This window comes from Panthera tigris, chromosome B4 (assembly GCF_018350195.1).
Source record: "Panthera tigris isolate Pti1 chromosome B4, P.tigris_Pti1_mat1.1, whole genome shotgun sequence".
NCBI classification, from domain to species: Eukaryota; Metazoa; Chordata; class Mammalia; order Carnivora; family Felidae; genus Panthera; species Panthera tigris.
This window is the reverse complement of record NC_056666.1, coordinates 132288425-132316272: the sequence shown is the minus strand read 5'-3', so window position 1 is coordinate 132316272 and position 27848 is coordinate 132288425. Positions and strand designations below refer to the sequence as shown.

Here is a 27848-nt window from a genome sequence, read left to right as displayed (position 1 = left end):
AAACCAATCCCGCTGATTGCCACTGGAAAAGCTATCTTACTCTGGTTTCTCTTCTATATATCATGGGGACTTACCCTAAGGCCTTCCTTGGTTTTAGAATGCAAAAGCATAAAACATTTACAAAGTGTGCCTTGAAAGCTTCTGAAGAATTATAATATGGAAACTAAAAGTGAAAAAAAAAATCTCCTGTCTCTGAAAATTCCACTTTACCCACAGCAACAGCTCTGAGGTTCGAGGTTTCAAGGTCATGGGGAAGGAAGATGAGGAGTAAAGAGGAAGTACTCAATTTGCTCTTAAGAAAATATTTTCCCCCTTACTTAGCACCTCAGGGCTCCTTCCATTAGAAAATTCTCAGTTCTGCCTTCTAAGAATGAAGAAACAAGCTCGAACATTTCTAAAGTGGGCTACCTTCATCTGCTTCTTTCCTCCTTGTCCCCAGCTTGCTGAGTTGTGGGAGGAAGCACTTCCCTGAGAGCCGGCGGTATTCCAGACTCCTCCATCGTCCTCCTCTTCCCAGCTGGGATGGCGAGTTCCCGTCACTGGACCGTCACTCTCCCCCCAGCCATCTTGCATAGATTTGGAATCTTTAAGAAAAAAAATGGAGGGACTGTATGCAACAGCTACATATAACAATAACCACAACGATTGGTCCTTACGAACACGGCATTCTGGGATATTTGCCATCTTATCTAATCCATCTATACGGCCAGGCAAATATTCTACCCCCTTCTACATTCACATTGCTCAGACAAAAGATAAGTATAACTATAGCTTTAACTACAGAGGATCCTGAAGAATAGAAGACTTTCTTAAAAATCTGGAGAAAAGTGCAAGTTTTGTGATGGAGGAAGGGTGATTCTGAGGTTGGGAAAGACACCTAAAAATCCCGACAGTACTGCTGAAGTACCTCCTTGTGCCAAGGGTCTGGTTAATATCTTCCACCAGCATTTCGGGTCTATTTCAAGTCTATGGCATGGTATTTCCCGTGATGATACGACCAGTTTTACTGTGAAAATCATGATGAAATCAAGGTCTTTATAAAGCTATTTCTATGCAGGGAAGGAGATTGATAATTTTTAAACTGCAGTCAAATTACAGACACAAGAATGAACTTCTAGAATACAGCAATGATTGTACTTCTTCATGGGCACTAGAAGAGTCAGAAATATCACACAATAAAACTGATAACAGAATTATTCTCATTCAAATTTTGAGAATTCGATATGACCACACTTTAAAAATAAAAGAAGATAATTCTTTAAGTCTGCAATATGGCAGAAAAGAGATGTTGGAATACTTTTTAAGAAAACTACAAACAAGTGAAAATGGGCACTTGAAACTCAATTTTTCAACGGAGGAACTTCCTACGAGACATTCCATAGCATCGGTTTACAAAGTTTTGCAAACTGCTGTGACAACACGTTGCCAGCTGGATCAAGTAAAGCTTAGACTTTCAACGATTATGAATAAGTGTGACATGCTTTGTATAAAAAATCCAAATGAAGCAATCTTTGTTGGGTTCAAGAAACCTTCAACGTTCCTATGTGGGTGGGAGTATGAGAGGAGACACAAAGGGACAAGGAAAACAGAAGGGTGAAGTCACTGGGCAGCAGAGGCTATGTTCCACATTAAAAAGCCAGGAAAATCTTTTTAAATTATACTAACAAAGGGGCAAAAATGCAAAATGCAAAATAGGTATGGTGAGCAGTATTTAAGTTACTGGCAAAAAAAAAAAAAAAAAAAGTACCACATCACCATTTCAATTCTGGCCAGATACTAAACCTAACTTAAAATAAAATCAACAAAATTAACTTATGACTTCTAGTTCAACGTAAACATGTTAATACCCAAAGCTAAGTCACGGCCACTTGTTACTAATCATCTATTAAAGGTTCACGGTCCTGAATCTCACTGAAATGACAGTTTAAACATTACAGCAGCCCTCACCAAAATGTCTGACCCCCGAATTAATGGAAAATCCCTCGCAGACAATGCTCTAAACTTACTAGGTTTCATGGCATTTGGAGCGTTGGAGGGTGCGTTCCCCCAGCCCGTGGTCGATGCTCCAGTGTCGTCCATTTCGCCCCACCCAGGACTGCTTTCATTTGGCTCACCCCAAGCTGAAGTACCATTATCTGGAGCAGGTGGTGTGCTTTTGCTCCAGACTGTAAAGAAAGAAAATGTGTCTCTAAGAATGATTTGTGAAATGAAACATCTCAACATCCAGGGGTAGGGGGTGGGGAGAAGGTGAGAGGAACAGTCACTCCTATGTTCTGCTGGCAGAAATACAAATACAGAAATACAGTTGCCTCGTAGGGGGCAACTGGTATTGTTGCTTTAACTTCGGGCCCAGTAATTCCGTTGCCAGGAAATTATAGCATAGATATACTTGGAAAGTACGTGAAATGACACGTACAACAACGCTCTATCGCTGTTGAGAACGCTTCGGAAGCAACCTAAATACCTATCAAAAAAGGGCTAGTCCGACCAATCGTGTCATCCATGAAATCAATACTGTACACAAAACAAAAGACAAAAACGTACATGCTAACATGGAAAGTTTTAAAGTAGGGTGAAAAAGGCAAGGCGGAGAACAGCAATTCCTTCTGTGTCAAATCTGTAAAGGGGAGACAGATTTTGGTATAGGTAAGGAACAAAATTTTTGAATGAGACACAAAACTCTAAAAGATTACCTGTGGGAAGAGATTCTAGGGGCTAAGATTCATTTATATATTACATTTTGCTTTTCTGTACAGTTTGGAGGTTTTTACTATATGGATAATTTTTTTTTACATGTTAGCAGATTTTATGCTAGATAGGGACTTAATGAACAATCTTTATTTCCTTCCTCATACTTTTCAATATTTGGGGGGGGGGGGGAAAAAGAACTAGTTAAAAGCAATCATTTTGTAAGTGGCCGTAACCGCATTCACTGAACACTCCCCAAGGCTTACTCGGGGAGTGGGTAACTAACTATGATTAATTTTAACTAAAAAACAAACACAAAAAATACCCCATCTGAACAGTGCATTCCCTTAATTTGTTGAATTCTATGCTTTATGGGGACATTCAAGTTGACAGTGCCAAAGATGATATTACCAGCATTACTTTTAATTTATCAGGTATGATGTTTCTATTCAAACAAAGGAAGAAGAAAAGCTTAATTCTGAGCAAGTGATTATCAGGAGAGAACAATTTCTTTTACAAAGCACTTCACTTCCAGAGGTGATCATTAAAAATCATGTGGAGAGTGACTGAAGCCTTCCAGACCCCAGCTGGGCTAGAGCATTCTGATGGCCCCAGCAAGAGCAACAAAATACTTCCCCTTTGCTGGGGAAGGAGAAACACCGAGGATGTGTCCACGGGTAGAACTCGAATGGAAACCAGGTCTATTTCTGCTACTATTTTAATTCTTCACTTTAAAGCCTGGAGTGTAGTTTGTTTAGTGAGCTGTATTTTTTGGATTCTGCAGACCAATACAATTAAAAAAAAAAAACAAACCCACACAAAGCAAAAAAAAACCCAAAAAACAAAAAAAACCCCCAAACTTTGGGAGACTAACACAGGGATGGCGTCTTTTCGCTTCTGCCAAGAAAGAACATTAAAATGTACCACCAGCATCTGTTATTGCTATCATCTCATAAAAAAGGAGATTCTGTAAACAGCAGAGTAGGGTTAACGTAGGAAAGATTTCCAGAACAAGGCTGAGTAAATGAAGCTTAATAATAATGCCCTCCTTTAGGATTTTTCACAAGAAAAAAGGCCACTGCCTACCTGATGCTGATTTACTGGTCATCGGGGTGGGCAGGTTTGGTTCTCGAGGTGCTGGGCCCCCTTGGGAATTCTTATCCCACAGATTCACATTCTTGTAGTTATAACTGTTAGGGTCTCCCCATGCGGAAGTGCCATCATCGATGTCCATTTTCCGACTAATTGACTGTGGGGATGGCTCTTCCCAACCACTGGGTTCCTCATCCTTAGGGGTTACTGGCTGTGGCCCGCTGCTCCAGTTGGAATTGGAAGGTCGTCCGTTGCCTGGGGGTGCTGGGGGTGGGCCTCCCCATGAACCAGAAGCCTCTGGTTGTGGTGGCGGTGGCTGCTGTGGCTGCTGCTGCTGTTGGTGCTGTTTATTCCAGGAATTGGGCTGTCTGCCTGTCTCGGTCCATGCTGGAGACCTTTTGCAATCTTCCCACCCGCCTTTGGAAGCTAGGCTTGTATTCCCACTGTTCCCCCAAGTTCCGATTTCGTTCTGCCCTCCTTCGCCCCACCCAGACACGGGTTTACTTGCAGGACTTTCCCAACTGCTGTTTTTCGCCTGGTCGACTTCCTCTCCCCAACCATTCTTCCCAGAAGTCCATCCTTGATTGGGCTGGCGTCCCCCTCCCCACCCCTGATCCTTGCTGGAGTTCTCATTCCAAGAGGAAGATGGCTTTTCATCTGGTCGGCCGCCTCCCCAGTTGGAAGAGTTGTTGTTCTTGTAGTCATTCCAGCCTCCTGTGTTCTTGGGGTCTTTCCACTCTGTAGAGGCTGAGAGCTCCCCCCATCCAGACTTCATTTGATTGCTTTGGCTGGGTGCATCTCCCCAGCCCCCTGAGTTCTTGGTCTGTGTGGCAGCGCTCTCCCACCCCTCAGTTCCTTTGTCAGATTTCCCCTCAGGCCTTGGCACCTCTTCGATATCCCACACCGTGTCCTGCTTAATTTGAGTTTGGCCCCAGCCAGTGTTTGAGAGCACCCTGGGGTCCAAATCAGTTCGGCTCAAAAGAGTCTGTAAGACAGCCTGACAATCAGGATGTGTGGGCCGGTATGACCGACGGCCAGAATTATGACTGTCACTACTTCCTGCTTTGTGGTTGCTTCCAGTGCTTTGACCTCCAACTTCACTTCCTGTGGAGCTGGAAGATCTTCCCCAACAGGGAGCCTGGGCATTGCCTTGGTTTTCAGGGAGGGGGTGGCCCTTTTGATTGTCCCATGCTCCAGTGCTAGAATTTGGTTGGTTTGGACCACTCCATTCTCCAATTTTCAACTCATCAGACCCAGTCGGCTGTTTCCATTCTCCCTGAGAGACCCCAGATGTCATTTTGTTCCCTTCACCCCATTTGCTGTCATTAGAGTCCTGAGGGCCAAAGTTCCAGGACCCACCCGTAGACCTGTTATTGTTGTCCCAAGAGTCATTTTTTGACCCAGTTGATTTCTGAACAGAGGCTCCTTTCCAGGAGTCCTCTCTATCCTTTCCATTGTTCCCATTGTTTCCAGAATTGCTTTGTCCAGAGGCTGTGTCAGTTCCAGAAGGCCCCCTAGCTGCACCCCAAGATCCAACACTCCCAGTCTTTCGATCTCCAGTGCTTTGTGAAGGGGCATCAGTGCTCCTGGAGGCGTTCGCCAAGCCCATTCCAAAGGGCATTCCCTTATTCTCCATGGGGTTTGGTGAACTTAAGTTCAAGGAGTTAGTGTTTCCATTTTTTGGTCCATCAGTGTTATGAATTTGAGCCTGTTCTCTGCCAGAGACAACAAAATTAACACCCGCATTTTCCATCTTTGACTGCTGTTCCCTGGATGCCTGACCTACTGTGCTAACCTGTGCACTGGAATTACTAGTATCCGTTTCCAATGCCCCTTTCCTAGGATTTCCTTCTTGGACCAGCGCTGGCCAGGCAGATGGGTTGCTATTTGGGTTAAAGTTGCTGAAGCCAGAGCCAGGTCCAATTCTATCCTGACCACTCACATTCCTCCAATTTCCTAGTCCATTGTTGCTCTCTGTAGTAGAGTTGGAAGATTGAACAGATTTAGTCTTAGGGTCAGACTTCCAGACCCCAAGATTACATTCGTTCCCAGAACTTGCAGACTGGCACTGGCTCCCTTTTCCTTTGTTACTAGTGGTGCTTCCTGGCAGAGTGCTCTTCTCAGAGCCAGGGTTCGAGGCACTGTTGTTATCGGTGGTGTTTTCGGAAGAAGACTCAGTGTCTTTGCTGGCGATACAAGGCCACTCTTCCATGTCAGACCCGTCTACAATCACCTTGTCCCAGATGTGAATTGGGTTGGGGGAGGCGCCGTTGTTGGAGGAGGCTCCCGGGCCCCAAGTGGAATTTGCATAATTTGAAGCAGCAGCACCTCCAAGGGTTGACTCTGGGGAAGAGATGGTCTCATCAATCACAGCTACACACGCGCGCTCTATTAACACCTCAAGCTCAAAGTGCCCCTAAGAGAGCTCATCACGTTTCCCCACAGACTAGCTTCTCTAGCCAGTTGCCTGTCTTAGTAAACCGTGTCACACCTTAGTCATCTCCTCTTTCATTTTGCCTGGTTGGTGTATTTGCTAGGTGTAACTCCACAACATCTCTCAAAGCTATTCCCTTGTCTTTTTTTTTTTTTTTTTGAATGTTTATTTTTGAGAGAGAGTGAGACAGAGCACAAGTCGGGGAGGGGCAGAGAGAGAGAGGGAGACACAGAATCTGAAGCAGGCTCCAGGCTCCGAGCTGTCAGCACAGAGCCTAATGTGGGGCTCGAACTCACGAACTGTGAGATCATGACCTGAGCTGAAGTTGGATGCTTAACCGACTGAGCCACCCAGGTGCCCCTCCCCTTGTCTTTTCTATTGACAGAGAAGGGCCTTCTCATATCTTGAGACAATGCAGTAACACCCTGACCTTGCTTTGTATCTCGAATCTACTCTAAACACCCCTGGCTAGAGTAATTGTTCTAAAGCACAGCTTCGATTAGATCACTGCTGTAGGGGAAGCTTCCAACAGTTTCCTAGCGCACAATAATAAAGCTAAACTCTCTGGCCTGGAGTTTGATCAAGATGCTACACAACCTGGGCCCAAATGACTTTTCTAATCTTATCTTCCACTGGTTTCTATGTAGATGTCGACATTCCACACTACTTGACATTCCACAACTCGTGCCTTCTCATCCTGGCACCATTCCACATTGGCACCTACTGGTTTTTCCTCCTGAATGCACATACTGAAATTTACCCATCTTTCTGGGCCTAGTTCAAGTGCCGTTTCTTCTAGGAGGTTTTTTTGTTTGTTTTTAAGTTCATCATCTGAAAATGCCCTTCCCTGTCTAGAGCCACTTTGCTCAGTGCTGTGGAGCCGTGGTCACATGTTCCTTCCCCACATTAGCACAGAGACTTCCGCAAGAGCTCCCCCTCTTAGGCAGAGACCCTATCTTGCTCACGTTTGAATTCCACATAGTGGCCAGGGCATCACTGCTCAGTAAGCACCTGATGAATGATGAACGCCCACCCAGCTAGATGCTGGGGCAGGCAAGCAGGAATCAGTTTGTATGCCTAAGGAACTTAATCTGATAAATTAGTCTGGCTGAGCACATATTTTGGAGGAATTTATCATATTTGGGGGGAGAGGGGAGAAAGGACATGTTTTTAACCCAGTAATTTCTTCTGAACTTGTTTTAGTTACTTTAACCAAGAAGTCTTAAATCAATATAAAGTTGAAAAAATCTTACATAGAGCCATATAAAAGTAGGGAAGCAGAGAATCTCAAACTCTTCAGATTTAGTGGCCTCCTTGGTTTTAAGAATGCAAACAAGAGAATCTGACTCACACTGGACCCAGAACCATGTCTGCATCCAGGTCTGGCTAGATTTGGCTGCAGAAACACTCGACGAGACCACTCCTCACATACTTCCTTTCGCAAATGCTTATGAGGGGCCACCACAGAAAAGCCTGTATGAAGCATCTGTCACCATGAGGTTTGTCTCCATTTTTACTCTGCACATGAGACAGTAATAGAATTTTCTAGGCATTTCTGTGTTCAAACTCAGAACTATTAACTAGAAGCATGCTACAGTTAACAATAACCAATTTACTGTTCTTGCCAAGGCTTGATGATGTTCAAGCCTTTCTAGTACAGCCTCAAAAAAAATTTTTAAGAGCTAAGTAGACATCTGTTAATAAGCTTTAAAAAAAGCGGGAGGTGATGTTTGGAGGTTCTTTGCTATCAGGTGATTTAGTATTCATCTATTAAAAACTCTCAAAACTTCTAGTAGAGCCCTTCAGCTAAAGATCCCTTATATCTACATATAGTTTTTTTTTTTTAATTTTTTTTTCAACGTTTTTTATTTATTTTTGGGACAGAGAGAGACAGAGCATGAACGGGGGAGGGGCAGAGAGAGAGGGAGACACAGAATCGGAAGCAGGCTCCAGGCTCGGAGCCATCAGCCCAGAGCCTGACGCGGGGCTCGAACTCACAGACCGCGAGATCGTGACCTGGCTGAAGTCGGACGCTTAACCGACTGCGCCACCCAGGCGCCCCTATCTACATATAGTTTTTAACAGAGTTCAAAATCCTCTAAAGAAACAATGATTTTAAAAAATCTAATAAAAAATGATAGAATGATATTGTTTGGTATCCCCTTCCCACCCCCAAGATCTTATACTGTAATCGAAGAGACGGTTCTCTCTCTGCCCCGCAGCGTTCTGCGAACATCAACAGGGGCAGCCAGGATTCAGAACAAGCCTCTGCATTAGCCCCACCTCCAATCATATCCTGGGCACACACTTGTGGTGACAGCTGGAACCATGGAGGCTCGAGTTTATCATGCGCTTGTCAGGAAAGGAAAAAAGGCCCCAAATGGGGATGACGTATGGCAGCCACATTAGCCTCTCCTGCCAACAGCACACACTGGACACTAAAACCCAGTTTCAGAAGAGAAGTGCTGGGACACATCTCGTGCAGGGAGCCTCTCCTGTCTTGGGAGTGACCCCAAAAGCCTTTTGGGGACCCTATACCAGGCAGTACAAAAGAAGTGCTTGCTCTCTTTAAAGCTGCCAGGAAATCACTTCCCGACCCCAATTCCTCACCTGGTGCAGTCCCACCGTCACTCTGCAGCAGCGTTCCTGTCACTTGTGCGTTGTTGGAGTTTGCTCCGGGTGCCGTGGGGGGAGGAGGCCCTGCCCCGCCCCCGAGGAGCATGCAGGATGGTGGAGGGGGCTGCCCACGTTTTAGTAACACTTTGTGGTCCTGCTGGCAACGGAATCGCGGCGGCACCTCCCGAGGCATGTAGCGGGCGGCGCTTGGCGGTTGTCCGTTCGGCACTGCCACCCTTTTGGCATTGTTGCCACCATTGACTGGTGGCGATGGAGAGCTGCCAATTGGGCTGGCGGCCGTTGGTTGGCTTAAACTTGGTTTCGTCACTTCGGGCACTGAAAGAGAGAGAGTGGGGAACGGTCTTTGAAGTCCAATACATTTTTATGAAGATTGTTTTTCGGAAAGCTTACACGAGACCAATTCCAGTAATGGATCTTCCATCCTACTGTGGGTGGACGTGGTCTTTCTAGACTCCCCTGCATCTTCAGTTTACTGGAGATCAGGCAGAGGTGGGGAGCGCGGGTGACAAGGACTCAAAGACAGCAACACCACAGAACTCTAGTCCATTAACTAAGTGGGAGGGGGAAGCAGTCACCAGTCACTTCCCTAAATCCCTGGAAGGTTCCCTAGCAGGTCGAAGGGTACATATGGGCCCCAGGCCAAGTCCTCAGTGAAGGTTCAAGGCTCTCAGCCCAAATGCCCTTTATCCACATTCTTAAAGATTTACCTCTGAGAAACCTTTCCTGAAGTCCCTGGACTAAGTAGGCTAAGCACCTTCATTTGTGCTCTTGGAACACACTGCCCGTCTTTCTTTACCACGAATTCACCATATTCTATTGAAACTCGCATTTACAAGCTCCTTGCTCTCACCAGGGTAACGACCCATCTTTCATCTTATTTTTTAGGTCCTGGCACCGAGTAGACCCCCACAGGAAACCTCAGCCCTGGAGAATCACAAAATCAACTTGGTTTGGGTTTCTACAGCTACCTAAACGCAACCACTCTTGCTTGGTACTTTGCAAATTCTGTGCAAATAGAAATGTTATAAGGTTTGGTTTTGTGGGGTTTTTTTTGCTTTTGTCAAAAAAAAAAAAAAGCCTTAAGGGTACCTTGTATATTTACTCCAACTCTTACCTAAAGCAAAAATGTCACAATGTAGGCATGTTTCCTATTTACTTTAAAGAATTTAATGTTTTGCCTTACTTTTAAAAAGGGCAAATAGGAAGTATGGGAATGTGCAGGACGACCGTATGAAGATACAATCTGCAGGACACTCTGCAGAAGTTGAGGGCTTTGCCCTCAGCCCTCCATAGAATGTTCTTCTGGATCTCGAGGTCCCTTGCTTCATCCTACCAAAAGACTGTCACCCTTTCCAAGAAAACCTGCCTGGCAAACAGAGGCTGGCAATATTACAGAAACAATCGTTGAGCCTGACAGTTCAGATGATTCTGAGGTCAAGTTCCCTGACATCCAGAGTAATGTTTGGGCCAACTCCGGGGCGGTACTGCCCTGACCACTGCAATGGTGCTGGGCCAGCATGTTGCTCGTTGAACTGGCTCCTTTATGAAGAGGCAGGCATCATCAGAAATCAGGGTACCCAATCTACCTCCACTGGATGATGGGGAGTACTGGGTGTAACCAAGAAAGAAGAGTAACAGCCTGAAGTAACTTCAAGGCAACCCCTGGTCTAATTTTAGCCAATCATGAGGCAGTATCGGGCCTTCCAGTAAGGAAGGGAGGTCAGAGGATCCACAACCTGATGAGAATAAACCTATTTCTTAAGAAAATAAATTGGTCACTATATGATATTATCAATATAGTAGGTTCTGTATGACCTTACAGCAGCTGATGGGTAAAAATAACTGATAAATGAGTGCAGATGAGTTATCCAATGATTCACTTTCTCTCTGTGCTTGCAAGATTGCATAGCAGATGGCATTCCCAGTCCCCTTTCCTCTTATTATGAGAAGAAATGAGACGTCGGCAAAGGCTGCGAGGGATCTTCCCAAATGGTTTTTAGGATAGAAGGAGCTATGCTTCCACGAGGCCGCCCTTCCATAAAAGCACTAGAATCTCCACTCTACATTAACCACGTCTGTTACATGCCTGGACTCATTCCCTGAAACAGAGCAAGACATAGTAAGGGCAGTCAACAGCATGGAGGTCTGAACACCGAGTTTGACTAACGTTACAACATTCACAGCATAATCAAAGAAACTTGGTGCGTAACATATATTGTGCAAGATTCCCTGCAAAAGTGCCTCAGAGCATTTTCCCACCCCATCAGGGATAGAAGGGATCATAAATAATAAACCCTTTTTAAAAAATAAAATCAGACTACCTCTCAACCACTTTCCTTCCAATATCGTGCTAGTCTAGGAGACTAGTCATTCAAAACTCCAGGACCCAGTCAGAAAATGTCTGAGTTATATGTTAGGAGAAAACTGTGTTTCAGAACTGTTTTTTACATATTTTTTGAGAGTGTGAGCAGGGGAGGGGCAGAGGATCTGAGGAGGGTAGTGAGCCCGATGGGGGCTTGAACTCACCAACCACAAGATCATGATCTGAGCCAAAGTCAGGTGCTCAATGGACTGAGCCACCCACGTGCCCCAGAACTTGAATGAATTCTTACTCAATTGCTTTCTTACACCTTTCTGTGATTTCAAGAATTTGAAGCATTTAAAGGCCAATCAGAACTCTAGACTGGAGAGCAATGCAGCTATTAGGCAGGAGGCCCAATCCAACCTGCTTCCCAAAGTCCAAACTTAGGACCTCCCAGAGTTAGTGTGTGCATTACAGCATGCTCCAGGATGTCAGATGCTAACAGAGGAGACGGAAATTATAATGGAGTGGGAATTACTTTTCAGTCCCTCTTGTTTTTCTTCAGAACCTTACTGATTTGTAGGTTGTAGTGCAAATTGGTTGAAAGATAAGCTGCTCAAAATAAGGGCATAATTTCTTATCTCCCAGAGAAAAGGTCAGTGGCTTAAACATGATCTCTGTAGCAAAGGGAAACAAAGACATTGTGAAAAATGCTGGGTATCTTATTTTCTAATTTCCATTCACTGACTTCCAAAAACCATTTATTTGCTCTTATGACTGAATCTTTTTCCCTTTCCCTGTCGCCGTTATTCTCATCTTACAGTCTGAACTTCTAAATTGCCTCTATTTCTGAAAAAACTTCAATAAAATGCAACTCTTTTCAGATAAAGGCATTAAGAAAAATCTGAAACAAGCAGGACCAATAAGAACTACTACCTTTAAATATCTTGATAGTACAAACACTAAAAAAAACCTTTCTAGGAATGTTTTTTTTTTCTTGCGATGAGAACTTTTTTGTTCTAGAAAGAGAGAGAACACGTGCATACACACACACACACGCGCGCAAGCAGGGGAGAGGGGCGGGGGGTGGGGGTGGGGTGGGGAGTGGAGAGAATCTCAAGCAGGCTCCATGCTGAAGCATGGAGCCCTGTGCAGGGCTGATCCCACGACCCTGGGATCGTTACCTGAGCTGAAATCAAGTCGAACACTCAACCAACAGAGCCACCCAGGCACCCCTAGAAATGTTTTATTAAAGGTAGCAGTAAAAACACATACAAGCCCTAGAAAAGACATTATTTTCAACTGAAAATTTCTTGGTAAATAATCATTAGTTACAATGCAACACAACAAGAATCTCAGACTGAGGACACACAGACCGTGGCTGCTGTGCACTGAGGAGTTCTCAGTCGTCTCTGAGCACTGCCTCCATTTCTTTACCTTGTACTCACTCCTCAGACTCCATGCACATTGGCTTTTGCCCTGAACATCTCCCTGGGAACTCTTCTCATTCAACAACTAGTGATCTTCATTGTCAGTCTAATGGACACTTGTTGGACCTTCTCTTGACTTTTCTGCAACTTCGGACACTACTGGCCATATCCTCCCTCTGCTTTTGTGAGAGCTGCTGAGACCCACTCCAGCCAGCTCTTCAGCTCCTCCTTTCTCTCTTCCTTTGTGGGTTCTTACACTCTTGGTCAGGGCTCAGAAGACTTTTTCCGTAACGGGCCAGACAGTAAATATTTTAGGTTTTGCTGGCCATACAGTCTTGGTTGTGACGACTCTACTGTGAGTGTGGGCAAAAGCAGCCACAGACCATGCGCAAACGACAGAGTGTGGCTGTGCTCCATACAACTGTACTAATCACACTAAAGTATAAATTCCATACCACTCTCACTGTCACAAAATATCATTCTTTTATAATTTTCCTAACCATTGAAAAAACGTAAAAAAAATTCCTAGCTCATGGGCAATACAAAAACAGGAGGAGAGTCAGATTTGCTTGGAGGGTGAGAGCTGGCCACCTCCTAATAAGAGTTGTAAGATGGCACCTGAATTTGGTTATGAGTTGTATCTTTTATTTTATTTTTTTAAGGTTTATTTATTTTTGAGAGAGAGAGACAGAGTGCAAGCAGGGGAGGGGCAGAGAAAGGGAGACACAGAATCTGAAGCAGGCTCCAGGCTCCAAGCTGTCAGCAGAGCGCCTGACGCGGGGCTCGAACACACAAACTGTGAGATCGTGACCCGAGCGAAAGTTGGACGCTCAACCAACTGTGCCACCCAGGCGCCCCTAGTTGTGTCTTTTTAAAAAATCTGAACATGAAGGTGGGGCCTACACTCTTCCCACATTGAAGTTACTTGAGTACAAATTCCCCCACGCTCAGACTTTATCATGTCTGCCCAAGTGTTTCCCAAATCACTACCTCCAACTCAGATCGCTCTTTCACCCTTTTTCTCCTTACTCTCAAACTTGTTCCCCAGCTCTCCCCATTACCTCCTAGTTCAAGAAACAGAGTCATCACCCAACCAGCTCCTCGCATCAGAAACCTTAAAGTCGTCATTATCTGATCATCATTACACTGCACTGAACCGAAACATCTCTCCAATGCCTTCCTTCCTCCTATCACCACCGCTCCTAACCAGGTTCAAGCCCTCATTACCTCTCATCTGGACTATTCTGTGGCCATCTATCTGAACCACCGCCTTATACCTCACATTCATTCACTTTCAAGTGGCAGCCAGAAGCATCTCTGAACAAATGGCGCCCACCTTAGTGTTAAAGAATACAGAGGTGTTTCTGCAAGGTGTGAGGGATACTGCGAGTACTTTCGTTTGTAAATTATTTACTTGGAAGGAAAAACCCACCTCAGATCTTAATAAGTTAGAGTAGACTCAAGGTTATCCCAACCACCACCAGCGACTCCTAAATATGCCTTCTGGGGTAGACTCAGAAGACAGAGTCGTGGCCAATGTACCAGGTATGCCGATGGGAAGGTGCTGCCCCTCAGCTGTGCCCCAGTGGGGTAAAGGTCACGGAATTGCTGCTGCGGATGATAATATCTAAAAAATCTCAACTTCTATCGGGCTGGAGGCTTTTCCCTGTTGCTTTGACTCTCACCATCAGTACTTTCGGTAGCAGAATAAGTGTCACTGAACAAAACATCCGACAGACATTTACCAAGAGACTGCTAAGCGTCAGGCACCGGAGCCCTTCAAAGCTTTGAAGACCACTCCCTGAGCTTCCTCAGGTAGGAACACTTCCCCTGGGGGTAGACATTCCTACACGTTTAACCCTTGCAAACATGACACAGGTTCAAATTCATTGACCAATCTGGCCCAAACCGCACAGGCTCCACAGAAGTCGATCTCTTTCTTTCCACGGTGTGGTGCCCATTACAGAACTGCAGATCCCTTCCTAGATGCTGTACTCCTACTAATGCCACTTAAGGTCAGCTTAATTTTTATAAATCAGTCATTTCATACTGATAACTGCACCATTAAGCCAACCATGACCCTAACAGCTTTTTCACGAGGCAAAATTGCTACGTCCAGACCCCTCCAGTGTACAGCCTACCCTAATCTTACCTTCATCCCTGTTATACCTGGTCTGTTACATCAAGCAGCCTCTTGAGATCCTTTTTTAACTTTTCAATTTTTTAAATTATTTTTTAAACGTTTACTTATTTTGAGGCAGGGAATGTGTGCATGCGCACACACAAGTGGGGGAGGAACAGAGAGAGAGAGAGAATCCCAAGCAGGCTCTGTGCTGTCAGTGCAGAGCCCAACGCGGGGCTCGATCTCATGAACCGTGAGATCATGACCTGAGCCAAAATCAAGAGTCAGACGCTTAACTGACCGAGCCACCCAGGCGCCCTGACTCTTGCAATTCGAACTCCAACATCCAACGAAGCCTCTACCTTAAGTGCTGTGTACTGTTTGCAGGCCAGTAGGTCCACATGCCTTCACAGAACCTCCACTTGAAATCCCGCCCTATTCTCCAGAATTCTGTGTTTTTGTTTTTTTAAATACTGGAAGGTAAAGACAGAACGTATAAGGAATCTACTTTTTCTCTGAAATACGGACAAATCTGATCTCAGCCCTCTGTACAAACAGAGACTTGGCACCAACACAGCCGTTTTTCTTACAGGGTCTACTGGGGAAAGAGGGGCAGATGCAGAGTTACGGGGAGACTGCCTGAGGAAGGCGTCATCTTTGGGAAGAGGAAAAGGACCCAGAAACATCCGCTGAGGGAAGTGAAGAAGGGAATTTAGAGTGCAGACAGGCTCTTGGAACAAACATAAAGATGTGGTTGAAGTGGGGTAAAAAATCAGAAAGGTCAGGCCCAGTGCTAGGCCGTGTCTTCATATAACCTCCACTTGAAATCCTGTCCTAGTCTCTCCAAAATCTGCATTTTCCCTCTCCTTCTACTTACGGTCTAATATACTCCAGAGATCATTTTTATTTTTACTCTGTTTTCTCCGTGGTTCTACTGACTACATTCCTTAGGAGACCTGAAACAGGTGCTCATCTTTCTTTAGGATTATTCTACTTTATTTTTTTCATGGGGGTGTGGGTGGGGAGAGTATGGAAACTGTGAGGCTGTATTCGATTTTATGGTAGGTATGAGAAAGATCCTAATTGGAAAGAAAATTCAGTAGTAAGTAGAAAAGAAAGTTTGATTTTTAAGATTTTGGTAGAGTTCCGGAAGAGGAATGCATTTCTAAGAATAGACCTAGAGAAAAAAAAGCTGAGAAAGAATGCCTTAATGGATTTTCGATTTTCCAACAGAAACACCACGTACCATACAGGGCAACTTGCTTCCACAGCTTAGCTGGGACGTGGCTTCATGAACATTAAGAGTTGTGGCCAGGCCCAGGAACCAAACCCCCACGTTCCAACAACCACAGAGCCTGGAATTTCCAGGAAAATGCTAATTTTCTCATCTGTTGTCCCCATAAATCATCAAAAAGGCCTATTAATATAAATACTATGTGCCCAAATCCTTTCCTAGACAGTATGTTGGTTTAGAAAATATGGACACTATACCACTATCAAGAACTCTATTTTTATGGTAAAGTATAACTTGGATTTCAAACAAGTAACTTATAAACACACTTCCAAATAAAGCCCACTTCTGGGTTGGTACTGCCTGAAAATACAAGGGAAGAACACTGTTCTAAGTAATTAAGATAATCGTAACTAATAATGTTTATCGGTTTATTTTCTAAATCACTACAAGGTCCTAGACTACATTCTCCCTGAAAGTGCCTTTTGGTTAGAAATACATTAATGTCTAGACATCTGAGAATTTGTTTCCCAGAACTAAGTTTCCTTACAAACTAGCACGGTCTTTATTAGTTCTCCATCACTGTGTGACAGGCTTTGGCCTGGTGGTCCAATAATAGAAAATAAAACAATGAAGAAACCAATCATTAGAAGGCCTCCCATCACATCTTGGCTGATCCATCATCCTGACCTTGCTCTGAGTTATCACAGTCCTATGTGATTCCCTTCATCTGGGGTAGTGGTTTTCAACCTGGGACATGTCCTGGGGGCACCTGTAGAGCTTCTCAAAATACATCTGCCAGGGCTGTGGCCTGAGACCATGAAGATCTGGGAGGAGGTCCATGCTTGTGTACTTTGACGAGTCTATGCAAAAGATTTTAATAAGTACCCTAGTTGAGAACCACACATTTAAGTGGGCAAGGATAGGAGCTAGAACATTGGTCTCAATTCTACCATCCTGAAAGGGAACCGACCAAAAGCGTGGCCAGCACCAGACAAGACTGCATTAATCAAAATTAACATTAGAAAGAGAGATCTGAAAACACAGAGACCATTAGGTTGAGGATGATGTGAGGAACATCTATCTATCTGCTTCTGTTTATAATACATCAGTCACTATTTTGCAACAGAGTTAAAATGCATTATTTAAAAAAAAAAAAGCGTATTCCAGGCTTTAGCTCAGAAGACCATGTGACTATCCTAGACATAACACTCCCTTTTAGGCTCAATGCATGTCATGGATCAAGATGATTAAAAATCCTCTGCAATGTGTATCTGTAAATTAGGGGCTAGTGTCTTACTTGAAAAGGTTCAGTTCAAAATCATGACCCATATACTTTCCAAACAAGGTATTAATCTTTTTTGCCTCCTAAAAAAATTAAGGCCAACCAGAAACACTACTACAAGTACTTTTAATTTATCATTACTGCTCTTTAGTGGCCACAAACAACCAATTTAATTACTCTGCACCCACTCTCACTAATTGAGTGGATTGGAGGCTGAGTTGGCAAGAATGTAAAATCTAAACACAGAAGGTTCCAACAACTTCAAAAGGAAAAAAAAAAAACAATCTTACCTTTGGTTTTTTGTTCCGTGACCTGAAAAATAAATGAACAGACATAAGTGAATGAGATTTATTTTCTAGTTTGATATTATAAGACTACTTTAATTCTGATAACTCAAGTAATTCAAGCTGTCAGACACACAGGCATAGTTCAAATCCAGAAAAAAAAAGACAAACAAAAAAACATACTAAGAGTCAGTTCGGGCATCCTTTTATAAAGACAACGGCCATATGTCCAGTTATAACTTACATGACCATAATTATGAAGGACACTAAAAATTAAAACCAGAAGCATTCCACTCTCATTAAATGATGAAGTATCTGTACCAGGAATGCTGTTTGTCATTTTGATGATCTGACTAGAAAGCAAATGGATGTAGCCTAGAAACGAAATTAGCCACAGAGACAAAAAGGCTTACCCTAGGAGTATGGACTCAAACACTTGATCTCAAATCTAGAAAGCAAAAGTTCAAGGGCCCATCATCAGACGTACCAGAGGCCATGGCAGGAAGGCAGGATTTAAAACCAAGCCATGCCACTTCCTGGCTGTGTGATCTGTTTTCTATTTATCTGTTGAATGGAGATAATAATAGTATCTCCATACAAAGGGTTATTATAAGGATTAAACTGGGTATCCTATGCCAATGCTCATAAATGTTTGTTATTTTTAATCAAAGTTCATGGAAAAAGTATGATATACAGCAATGGATGAAATATGTAAATTTTGGACAAATAAAGATTGCTTTGTTGAAAGTATTTCTTTACACAGTAACTAACACCTCTATGGAAGTGATTGACCTAAAAGATTGGATAGGCTGAATAGAAAAATGGGTTTTTAGAAAGTTTGGAAATGATGATTAGGAGCCACACGGAAAACTGCTTCTGCTAGTAAGAGAGGAAAATAAAGGAGGGCACCTAATTATACATGCCCTATAATATTAAAACAAAACCACAAAAGGTCATGCGTAAGAAAAACATCCAAAAGGAAATGCGCCAGAATTCTAATAGGGCTTATAATTACCACCACCACCATCACCATCATCGTGATTGAGATCATGCATGATTTTGACTCCCTTTTCCCAAATGTTAATCTTTTAATGGTTCTCTGACTTTGTAATAGAAAAGAAGATGTTTGATTATTTGTGGTTGGTAGGCATGCCAAGTTACTCTTCTGGGTGCTCATGAAAACTTGTCCATCTTTGGAGGGTACGTCCTGTAGCTAACCAGCCCACTTCATAGTGGATTGCATCACACCATTGCCAGACTGAGTTAAATGATCTGGTTGTATGACCTCCTGGAGCATTCCTTACATTCTTGCGCTAAAAGCCAAGCTAATTCTACTGTAGTGAATTTGTAGTAGACAGCACCTTAAAATGTGTTTCCTTGTACTAATTATTACAGAGCTCAAGTCTACTGTGCAATTCTTCTAAAACTCCATTTAACCAAGAATGAACTGATTTGTCTCCACATACCAATTCCTTAACGCAGTTTAAATTTTATAACATTATAAATATTTCTTAGAATGCCATTTTGAAGATCAAGTTATACAGGAAGTCAATGCTTTCCCCAGCTGTAAGTGACAAACCCAAATAATGTCAAATGTGTCTTACAATGTGGTTTCTGTTAAAAGAGCTGTCCTCCAGACGGTGAAAGGCTGGATGATCAAAGCATGTGTTCTGCCAACACTAAACAATGATTCTTTTGCAGCGTCAGCTTAATGAATGTGAATGGAATCCTTCCTTGACACCTTTCTCATGAATGAAAATCGAACACAGTTTACTCAGTGATGGCTCTAGAAAGAGCAAACTGCTCATGAGAAAAGCTCAAGTTTAATGTCTGTGTGGAAATAATTTAACTTAAAATAAAAGTCAATTCTTCAAGACAATTACATTGCCAGCACTCATTCTTGACCATTGATTTATTAAACAAATATTTTTTTGAGTCACTCTCATGTACCAGGCACTGACTGCCCTACTTCCTGGAAATACAAATAGGGAATAAAACCTTGCGACACTTAGAGTCAGTCAGTCAAACAGGGAAGCAGACAGGAAGAGATTATAAAGCACGAGGGTAAGCAGCGAGAAGGATGTGGAAGCACCACAAATGGTGCTGATTGAATAAATGAATGACCGTGTAATAGAACCTCTGGCACATTCTCTACAACTCTTTGCATCATAGCACATTTTATGCCTCCTAGTTGAGGTGCTGTCTCTACAATAAGGTTGGAAACCACGAAGACAATCACATGGTAAGCTTTGTACTCTTCCTTAAAACTGCTAAATCAGAACTTAACTCTGAAATTACACGACGGTTCAGTCTGATAAAACAATATCCAAGGCCACATGTTGGCCTGGATCTTGTGACAGCCAATCTAGAACATTTCTGAACAAAAATGATTGGATTTTCATTGTTCACAACTAACCAATTGAAATTTTAGTTATGGTGATTTTCCTCTTTGCCACAACTTCTGAACCAGTTCTTAATGCAGATGTAAGTACAGAGGGAGATTGTCCAGCTGTATATTTTTAGGGGCACTTGGGTGGTTCAGTTGGTTAAACATCTGACTTCAGCTCAGGTCACGATCTAGCAGTCTGTGAGTTAGAGCCCTGCGTCGGGCTCTGTGTTGTGAGTGCAGAGACCACTACAGATCCTCTGTTACCCTCTCCCTCTGCCCCTCCCCTACTCTCTCCCTCTCCTAAAAATAAATAAACATTACATTTTTATTTTTTACTTTTTAATGTTTATTTATTTTGGAGAGAGAGAAAGAGACAGAGACAGAGTGGAGAGGGGCAGAGGGAGAGAGAATCCCAAGCAGACTCTGTGCTGATCAGGACTTGAACTCACAAACCGTGAGATCATGACCTGAGCTGAAACCAATAGTCAGACGCTTAACCGACTGAGCCACCCACCAGGTGCCCCCAATCCCAATTTGCTCTTGAGTAAACCCACACCATCTTGTATTTCAAATCATTTTTCTACTAGTGGGATCCACAGCAAAAGTTTACAGATGCATATATTATAAATCACTCCCAGATACTGATATTTTCCAGTTGAGAAACACTGTTACCTAAGTGAAGAACGTAGACTGTCTAGTGCCTGAAATAATCCCTCCATTTGGTATCTTCTTGTTACCAGCCTTCGCTCAAGTTTACCAAGGTCCAGCCTATGAATCATACATTCACACGGACTGTAAAACCCAATTCTTATACTAACTTAGTTGACGAAATGTAAATGCCCTAGAGGAAAGAAAGCCTTTGCTGAGGTTCACTCTCTACCATTCTGGTAACACCCTATATAGCTGGTGGACCTGCTTATCGCAACCTCAAAATGTGAAATGGGGCTGTGTCCTTAAAGGGAAGTAAGTTTGAAAAAGGCCTCTGGGTTGTCCTCTGGCATCTTTATTCAGACTCTTTACTGACATTGTAGACAATTCTAACAAGCTCAGATTAGAAGCAACACATTAGAAGTAGGTACCCTGAGAGCATGAGGGTGAGAGGGTGAGCACACCACTATGAATAGAAACAGAAGCACAATTAAAGACAAGACTTTAAAGAGTGCACACAGCAGTCTATTATAACACCAAACAATAACGAGTATTACTTATAATTAAGTCATGAAGGAAAGATAAAATTACGTTCTGTATGTTTAATGTGGCAGGGTCACATGCAATTCAATTCAGAAAATATTTCCAGTATGATTTCTTTAGGCTGGGACTTATAAATGATCTAGTTCAAAAGTTCAGAAAACTGAATTATGGGAATATATGCTATAGCCCAGAATGCTGGGAAAACTTCTGGTGTCCTTTAAAGCCTACATCAGTTTGTGTCCAATTGTCTGCCTTGAGTCTGTTCTAAATCTAGAGTTCCCTCTGAACCCTGTAACGGTTTCTACCTCCCTAAACTGAGCTTCAATAACCTGCCACTGTAACAGGACCCTCGAACCTGCCCCACAGCAATGTCCTGCTTCCCAAGTGTTCTGTGTAGTGGTAACAAGAACTGGAGGCAAATCACTTTACCTCCAAAAATGGCACAAAAGTCACCTGGGTGGCTCACTCGGTTGAGTGTCCGACTTCAACACAGGTCATGATCTTGTGGTCCGTGAGTTCGAGCCCCGCATCAGGCTCTGTGCTGACAGCTCAGAGCCTGGAGCCTACTTCGGATTCTGTGTCTCCTCCTCTCTCTGCCCCTGCCCTGCTCACGCTCTGTCTCTGTCTCTCTTTTTTAATAATAGATAAACGTTAAAAAAAAAATGGCACAAAAGCAGGCCTGCCGAGCCAAAGCCCAAGTCAGGCAATGCTAAAGAATGGGAAGGTGGGGGAAATAAGATTAGACAAGGGCGGGGCCTGCAGGACAGACACTGAAGCAGAGGACAGCACCCTGGGTCAAGCATGTCAACTAAGACCTGTCAGTTGGCAGCAGTGAGATGTAGGTATTTTCCTTTTAGCCTCTCTCCTTCCCTAAGCAAGCTCCTCAAAGCCACACAATACCATCTCCCCCAAAGCTTTAAGCAGGCCCACTGGCCTGTGAGGGAGGTTTCTTTATGGAAATATCAGAAGGTGGTCTTGTACAGATGACCATGCTGGAGAGGAACCAAAAGGAGAACATTGGGGTGAACTACAGAGACACTTGAAAAGCTAGTTTATAAGCTGACCTAAGAAAATGGAGATTAACTGTGATATGACTAAGGACATTCGACAAGAATTTAAGTGGCGGGGACTCACTTGCCTTTCTTCATACTGTATATTGGTGTTCTCATTAAATCAGCTGCAGCATTATTGAGTATTCTGTGGTGACAAATGTACGTCTTTAACTCCCACTTTCTAATCGTAAAACTTCCAAGTGAACAAAGTAAGCAGCATTATTAAGATGTCAGGTATCCCACCCAAGGCAGTTACTTATTCTAGATGCTTGGTGGATGTAAAGACAGACTTAAGTCATTAAACTCACCTTCTGAGTGGCTTCTTTTTTCTTTTTATCCTCTTTCTTCCTTTTCTTGTCTTCCATTAACTGTTCTTCCCTTTCTTGCTCCTTCTCTCTGTTAAAGTAATGTCACACCAGAAGGTTAACATTTATATTCACAGTCTATTTGTGTAGCAAATTCAATGCTTGTAGACGGTATGCAAAATATGCCATCTCTGTGACTGAGCATAACACGGTATTTTACTTAAACTAAGAGGATGCATAAAACTCACCACATTCAGTTATCCCCATATTTTGGTTTGTTATCTTTTCTGCAAAGTAGGGCTTCAAGTTTGGTTTCAAAGAAGCCCATTAAAGCGAGCTTTACAATATCCTCCTAAAAGAACACACACACACACACACACACACACACACACACACACACACACACACACACACACATTTCCACTCAGCAAAAACCCGGATTTGAATGTGGTAACATCCAGTTGGTTCTGGAGATATTCCTGGATTCCATAGATTTATAGAACTCTTAGTACTTGGTCTTAAAAGTACAAGTAGAAAACACATAAAATACAGCATTAATAATGTCAAAGAAAAAGGAATATATTTTATGAAAGGCAAAAATTCTTCACAAATAATACAGAATATATAAATTCACTTATGGTACACAAATATCTATCACAATTTAGGTATTCTCCCCTGACATCATCAGAACGGTGACTATAAAATCCTATGTTCTAAATTCTGTATTTTTCTTCTACATTATTAATATTGTATGTTTTACATGTTCTCTACTTGTGTTTTTAAGGCAGGTACCATGTGTCCTATGTATTCCTCACCAAGTGACTTCACAGTTGCATCCTGCTGAACACCTGAATTGAGACAACCAGGTTTTGCTGCCCTCAATTAGAACAAAAGTCACATGTAATACTAAAGATTCTAGTTAAAGAAATGTGCTGGAATGTTAAGAAATTAATACAATGTAATGCCTCACATCTGAAAAGTACGTTCAGAAAGTAATACTTATTCTCTTATGGAACATTCTAATATATATTTGAATATAATGCATATAGGAAGCTGCCAACTTTCACTCTCTATGTATCAAATAGGAAGAATGCATTGCAAAACTACTGCTGTTACTTCAGAGCTCAAGGCAGGAAATCCTGATGCCACGCGTCCTGAATTTCAGAGCTGGAAGGAGACTCAGAGCTCTAGTTCCCAGTGCCCCCAAATACTGAACAGATACTTGTGATTTTAGGTGACCCAACACATCAAACTCATGGTTTGCGGACGTGGCAAAAATCACAGGGACGGTTCTGGAAGGAATCACTTTTGGGGAATGTAACCACTCAGCCTGTACAAAGGAACTGAGGACCAACAATGAAGTTGGCTCTCGTCAACAGAGAAGTAATGCTTTATTTATAGAAAACAAGAACTAAACGACAACGACAACAAAACAGGTGTTTTACCCATGTATCGAGCTTTCTGTGGTTCTGTTCACATTGACAAATATTGGCCTTTCTCCTTCTGTGCCTCTGGCATAAATATACAAAATCCTAATGTGCACAATTCACACTCCGAAGGTAACTTCAATGAAAACTTTAAAAATATAACCAAGGGGGCGCCTGGGTGGCTCCATCGGTTAAGCATCCGACTTCAGCTCAGGTCATGATCTCGTGGTTCGTGAGTTCGAGCCCTGCATGGGGCTTGCTGCTGCAGAGCCTGCTTCAGATCCTGTTTCATTTCCCTCTCTCTCTGCCCCTCCCCTGCTCACACTCTCTCAAAAATAAATAAACATTAAAAAAAAATAAAAATAAAAACACAAACAAGGAAGAGATTTTATTTTAATTCCCTTAGGTTGAATACTGGATTTCTCTGGAGTCAGAATGTGTGCACATCAGTCTCAGGGTGAAGCTCTTGGTGAAAATCCACTTACAGCACTGCACTACTTTAAGAACACGGCTTTATGAAAATTGGCAAGATGGATGTTGACCATCTAAGGTAGGCTGGCCACAGATCCTGTTGTATTTGGCTCCCGGAGCCTCTTGCTTCCTCTGGCTCCAAGTGGAAGAAGATGGCGTTCCTCATGACCCAGTTACTGTGACTTGGTGCCTATATTTTACAGTGCAACAGACTACAGAAAAAGAGCAACCACAGTCTAAAAATCTGGTTAAATATTCGATGCTCTAAAAAGCAATAAATTGCAATTTCTAGGTCTATTCTACAAAGTTTATTTTAAAAATGCAATGTAAAAAAAAAAAGTAAGTCTTTAATGAAACACATTCTTAAAAACAACTAACCTTTTCAAGTATTTTTTCCTATAAACAGGTAATTCAGAAAGGAACTGAAATTCATGTTCACTACAAGCAGATTTATTTCCAAAACAAATATTTTTCAAAGCTTTCCAGGAGACAGGCTGTGCTTTCACCCTGATCTTTTACTGCTTATATTGGTAGAATTGAGTTTTCTCTTTAGATTTCACTTCCTTAGGAACAATTTATTTTCCCAAACCAAACCTGACTTACAAACCTGCTATTCATTTAATAATGAATCAAAAAGTACAGAGTTCACCTTTCTTCTTCCTTTTAAATGTTTATTTTTGAGAGAGAGAGACACAGAGCATGGGAGGGGAGGGGCAGAGAGAGAAAGAGACACAGAATCTAAAGCAAGCTCCAGGCTCTGAGATGTCAGCACAGGGCTTGACGTGGGGCTTGAACTCACGAACTGCGAGGTCATGACCTGAGCCGAAGTGGGACACTCAACTGACTGAACCATCTAGACACCCCAAGTTCATCTTTCTTCTAAATCAGTTGTGCTCGATCTTGGCTGCACATTGGCATCTTTGGGGAGCTTTAAAATATCCCCATGCTGAACCAGAGCCCAAGAAAGCGAAGCAGGTACCCACGTGGGGAAGGTAATGGTTACATACAGAGGGATTGACCAATAAATAAATATATTAATGATGATGACAATCAGGTTTATCACTGTTGAAAAAGGTAGTTACCAAAATGGAAAGGGAAAAGTCTCAAAAGAGTCCTGTGGGCCTGGATCAGAATTAGCTATTGGCATCAACTCATGGTTTTTAATATATAGAGACAGACATAACAATAAACATGGATATAATTTTGTGAGCCCACATGTGTGTATATTCCTTCATGTATGCAAGCACACGCGCGTGCGTGCGCGCGCGCGCGCGCTCTCTCTCTCTCTCTCTCTCTCTCTCTCTCTCTCCTTAGCTCTATTACCGAGAGGGCTTGGGAACAAGCAACCCAAATAGCAATGAACACAACTAGTACCCAGACTCTGGCTTCTAAATACCATTCTTAACTAAAAGAACTAGAGTTCTTTTTCAAAAAAAGCTAATTTGGGGCTAGAAGAAAGTACAAAATGAAAGAGGAATGCTTGTTGCCCAGAAGCAAGGAAAAGTTCAACAAATGATGTGGCATGTCAAATGCTTGCAGATACCAATGTGAAGGGGTTCCTACAAGCTAAACCTGGGGCAATATGAGCATAAAGATAATGATGGTAAGAAATCTTAAGTCATTGTATACAACAGGAAAACATGAGTTCATCCAGATAGAAATAAGTATATAAGTTAAAGGTGAAAGGAGTGGAATATTCACATAGTTTGAAAGTGTCTCCCCGTAAAAATACTTACTAATCAAAAAGGAGAAAAGAATAATTACACAGAGGAGAAGCCTGGCAGACATCACCTTAATCAAGTAAAATACATGAACATCATCATAATGGAATAAATTGAAATCATGAGTTACATGATTAGATACTCTGAGAACACAGAATTTCTTCTATGATATTCTTTTCAAATATGTACAACCTGAATATCATCATGATGAAATGTCAGGGAACCTCAAGTTGAGAGGCATTTTGCCAAATAATTGTTCTGCAATCTTCAAAAGTTTCAAGATCACTGAATCAAGGAAACGGAAGGAGACCAACGAGACATAATAACCAAATGCAAAGTGTGATCCTTTTGCTATAAAGGCCATTACTGGGGTATCAAATCCTGAGTAGGGGCTACAGATTAAATGGTAGTAATGTATCAGTGTTTTGTTTTGTTCTGATGGTTGTTATTGTGGTTATATACAGGGGAATGTTCTTGGTTTTTTTTTTTTTAAATACACTAAAGTATAGGGGAAAGGGATGCAGGTGGTGGGACAATGGGATAGTAATTTTTCCTAAATGATTCAGGAAAAGTGTTGTTGTTTTTAACATACTTGCAACTTTTCTCTAAGTTCAAGATTGTCCCCCCATCCCCCACCAAAATCAACAAAACCATTACCAGGGTAGCACCCCAGACCCACTACATTGAAATCTCTGGGGAAGGGGGTGCCTGGGTGGCTCAGTCAGTTAAGCGTCTGACTTCAGCTCAGGTCATGATCTCATAGTTCGTGGGTTTGAGCCCTGCGTCAGGCCCTACGCTGACAGCTCAGAGCCTGGAGCCTGCTTCTGTGTCTCCCTCTCTCTCTGCCCCTCCCTTACTTGTGCTCTCGCTCTCTCTCTGTCTCTCAAAAATAAATAAACTTAAAAAAAAAAAACTCTGGGGAGAGAACCGTTGCTCTAAATTCTCGTGTTTAAGCCTACACTGTAAAAGGTATTTACACCTCAAAAATCAAACCTCCCATCCAGCAATCAAATACAAGCGTCAGGTGACTAGCTTGTTCCCACTTAACTATCAACTACTTCCAAGTCTGAAAGGAGAAGAAATCATTCATATTCTCCCTCAGCCCTAAATACACAGCCAGATGCTAGTGCAAACACTGAAATCTAGAATAAATCTAGAATAGTAAAAAGCCAAAACTTCTTTCAAGAATGTCTAAGGTGAAGATAATACAACAGTTGCCTTCTTTCTTTCTTTTTCTACAATAACCATTAATTGAAAGAAGTAAGAAATAACTTTTTTTTAGAAAGGCAATACTTGAATAAAGGGGAAAATACCCAATATTCACCTAAGCGAGGCAGAAGAGGACTCCTGTCCTGCTCACAAGTTCAGAACACTGAAGAGCAGTGGTGCTGACATTACTAAAAACCTGTTGCATCACACATTCAAAAGCTCCGGAGTGTCTAGGACCACCACACAGGGCAAGTTAAGGACGGTGCCATCTGGGCAACTCCCCAGAGCTCACATTCAAGGCCACGCACACTGCAGTTCCAACTTCCACATCTTTCCGCATCTATTCCGCGTATCTGACAGAAAAACTTTCCTCCTTTCTGTGGCCCAATCATACCTCTTATCCTGTTGTCGAGTCCTGGCGTCATATCCATCCACTGGAGCTCCCTGAACAACTCCAATTCATAGGAAATGTGCCCTCCTCTGGACACCCCCGCAACCACTGCCCTGGCTTGTCGCCGGGCCCTTGAGGTGTTGGTTGCTGTCAGTCACCAGCAGCCTCAGACCACGTGAAAGGACTT

At 42.7% G+C, this 27848-nt stretch overlaps 1 protein-coding gene across 14 annotated transcripts in view; it reads right to left on the bottom strand.

Annotated features, from left to right (window-relative positions):
* TNRC6B (trinucleotide repeat containing adaptor 6B) overlaps positions 1-27848 on the bottom strand; it is a 247560-nt gene that overhangs the window by 46813 nt on the left and 172899 nt on the right. For all 14 annotated transcript variants that reach the window (XM_042993339.1, XM_042993345.1, XM_042993336.1 and 11 more), the window contains 6 exons: positions 22446-22533; positions 17512-17533; positions 8825-9166; positions 3775-6123; positions 2007-2165; positions 409-584 (listed from right to left, as the gene is read on the bottom strand). In XM_042993339.1, coding sequence (XP_042849273.1) covers positions 409-584; positions 2007-2165; positions 3775-6123; positions 8825-9166; positions 17512-17533; positions 22446-22533 — 3136 coding nt within the window. The remainder of the gene's footprint in view (positions 1-408; positions 585-2006; positions 2166-3774; positions 6124-8824; positions 9167-17511; positions 17534-22445; positions 22534-27848) is intronic.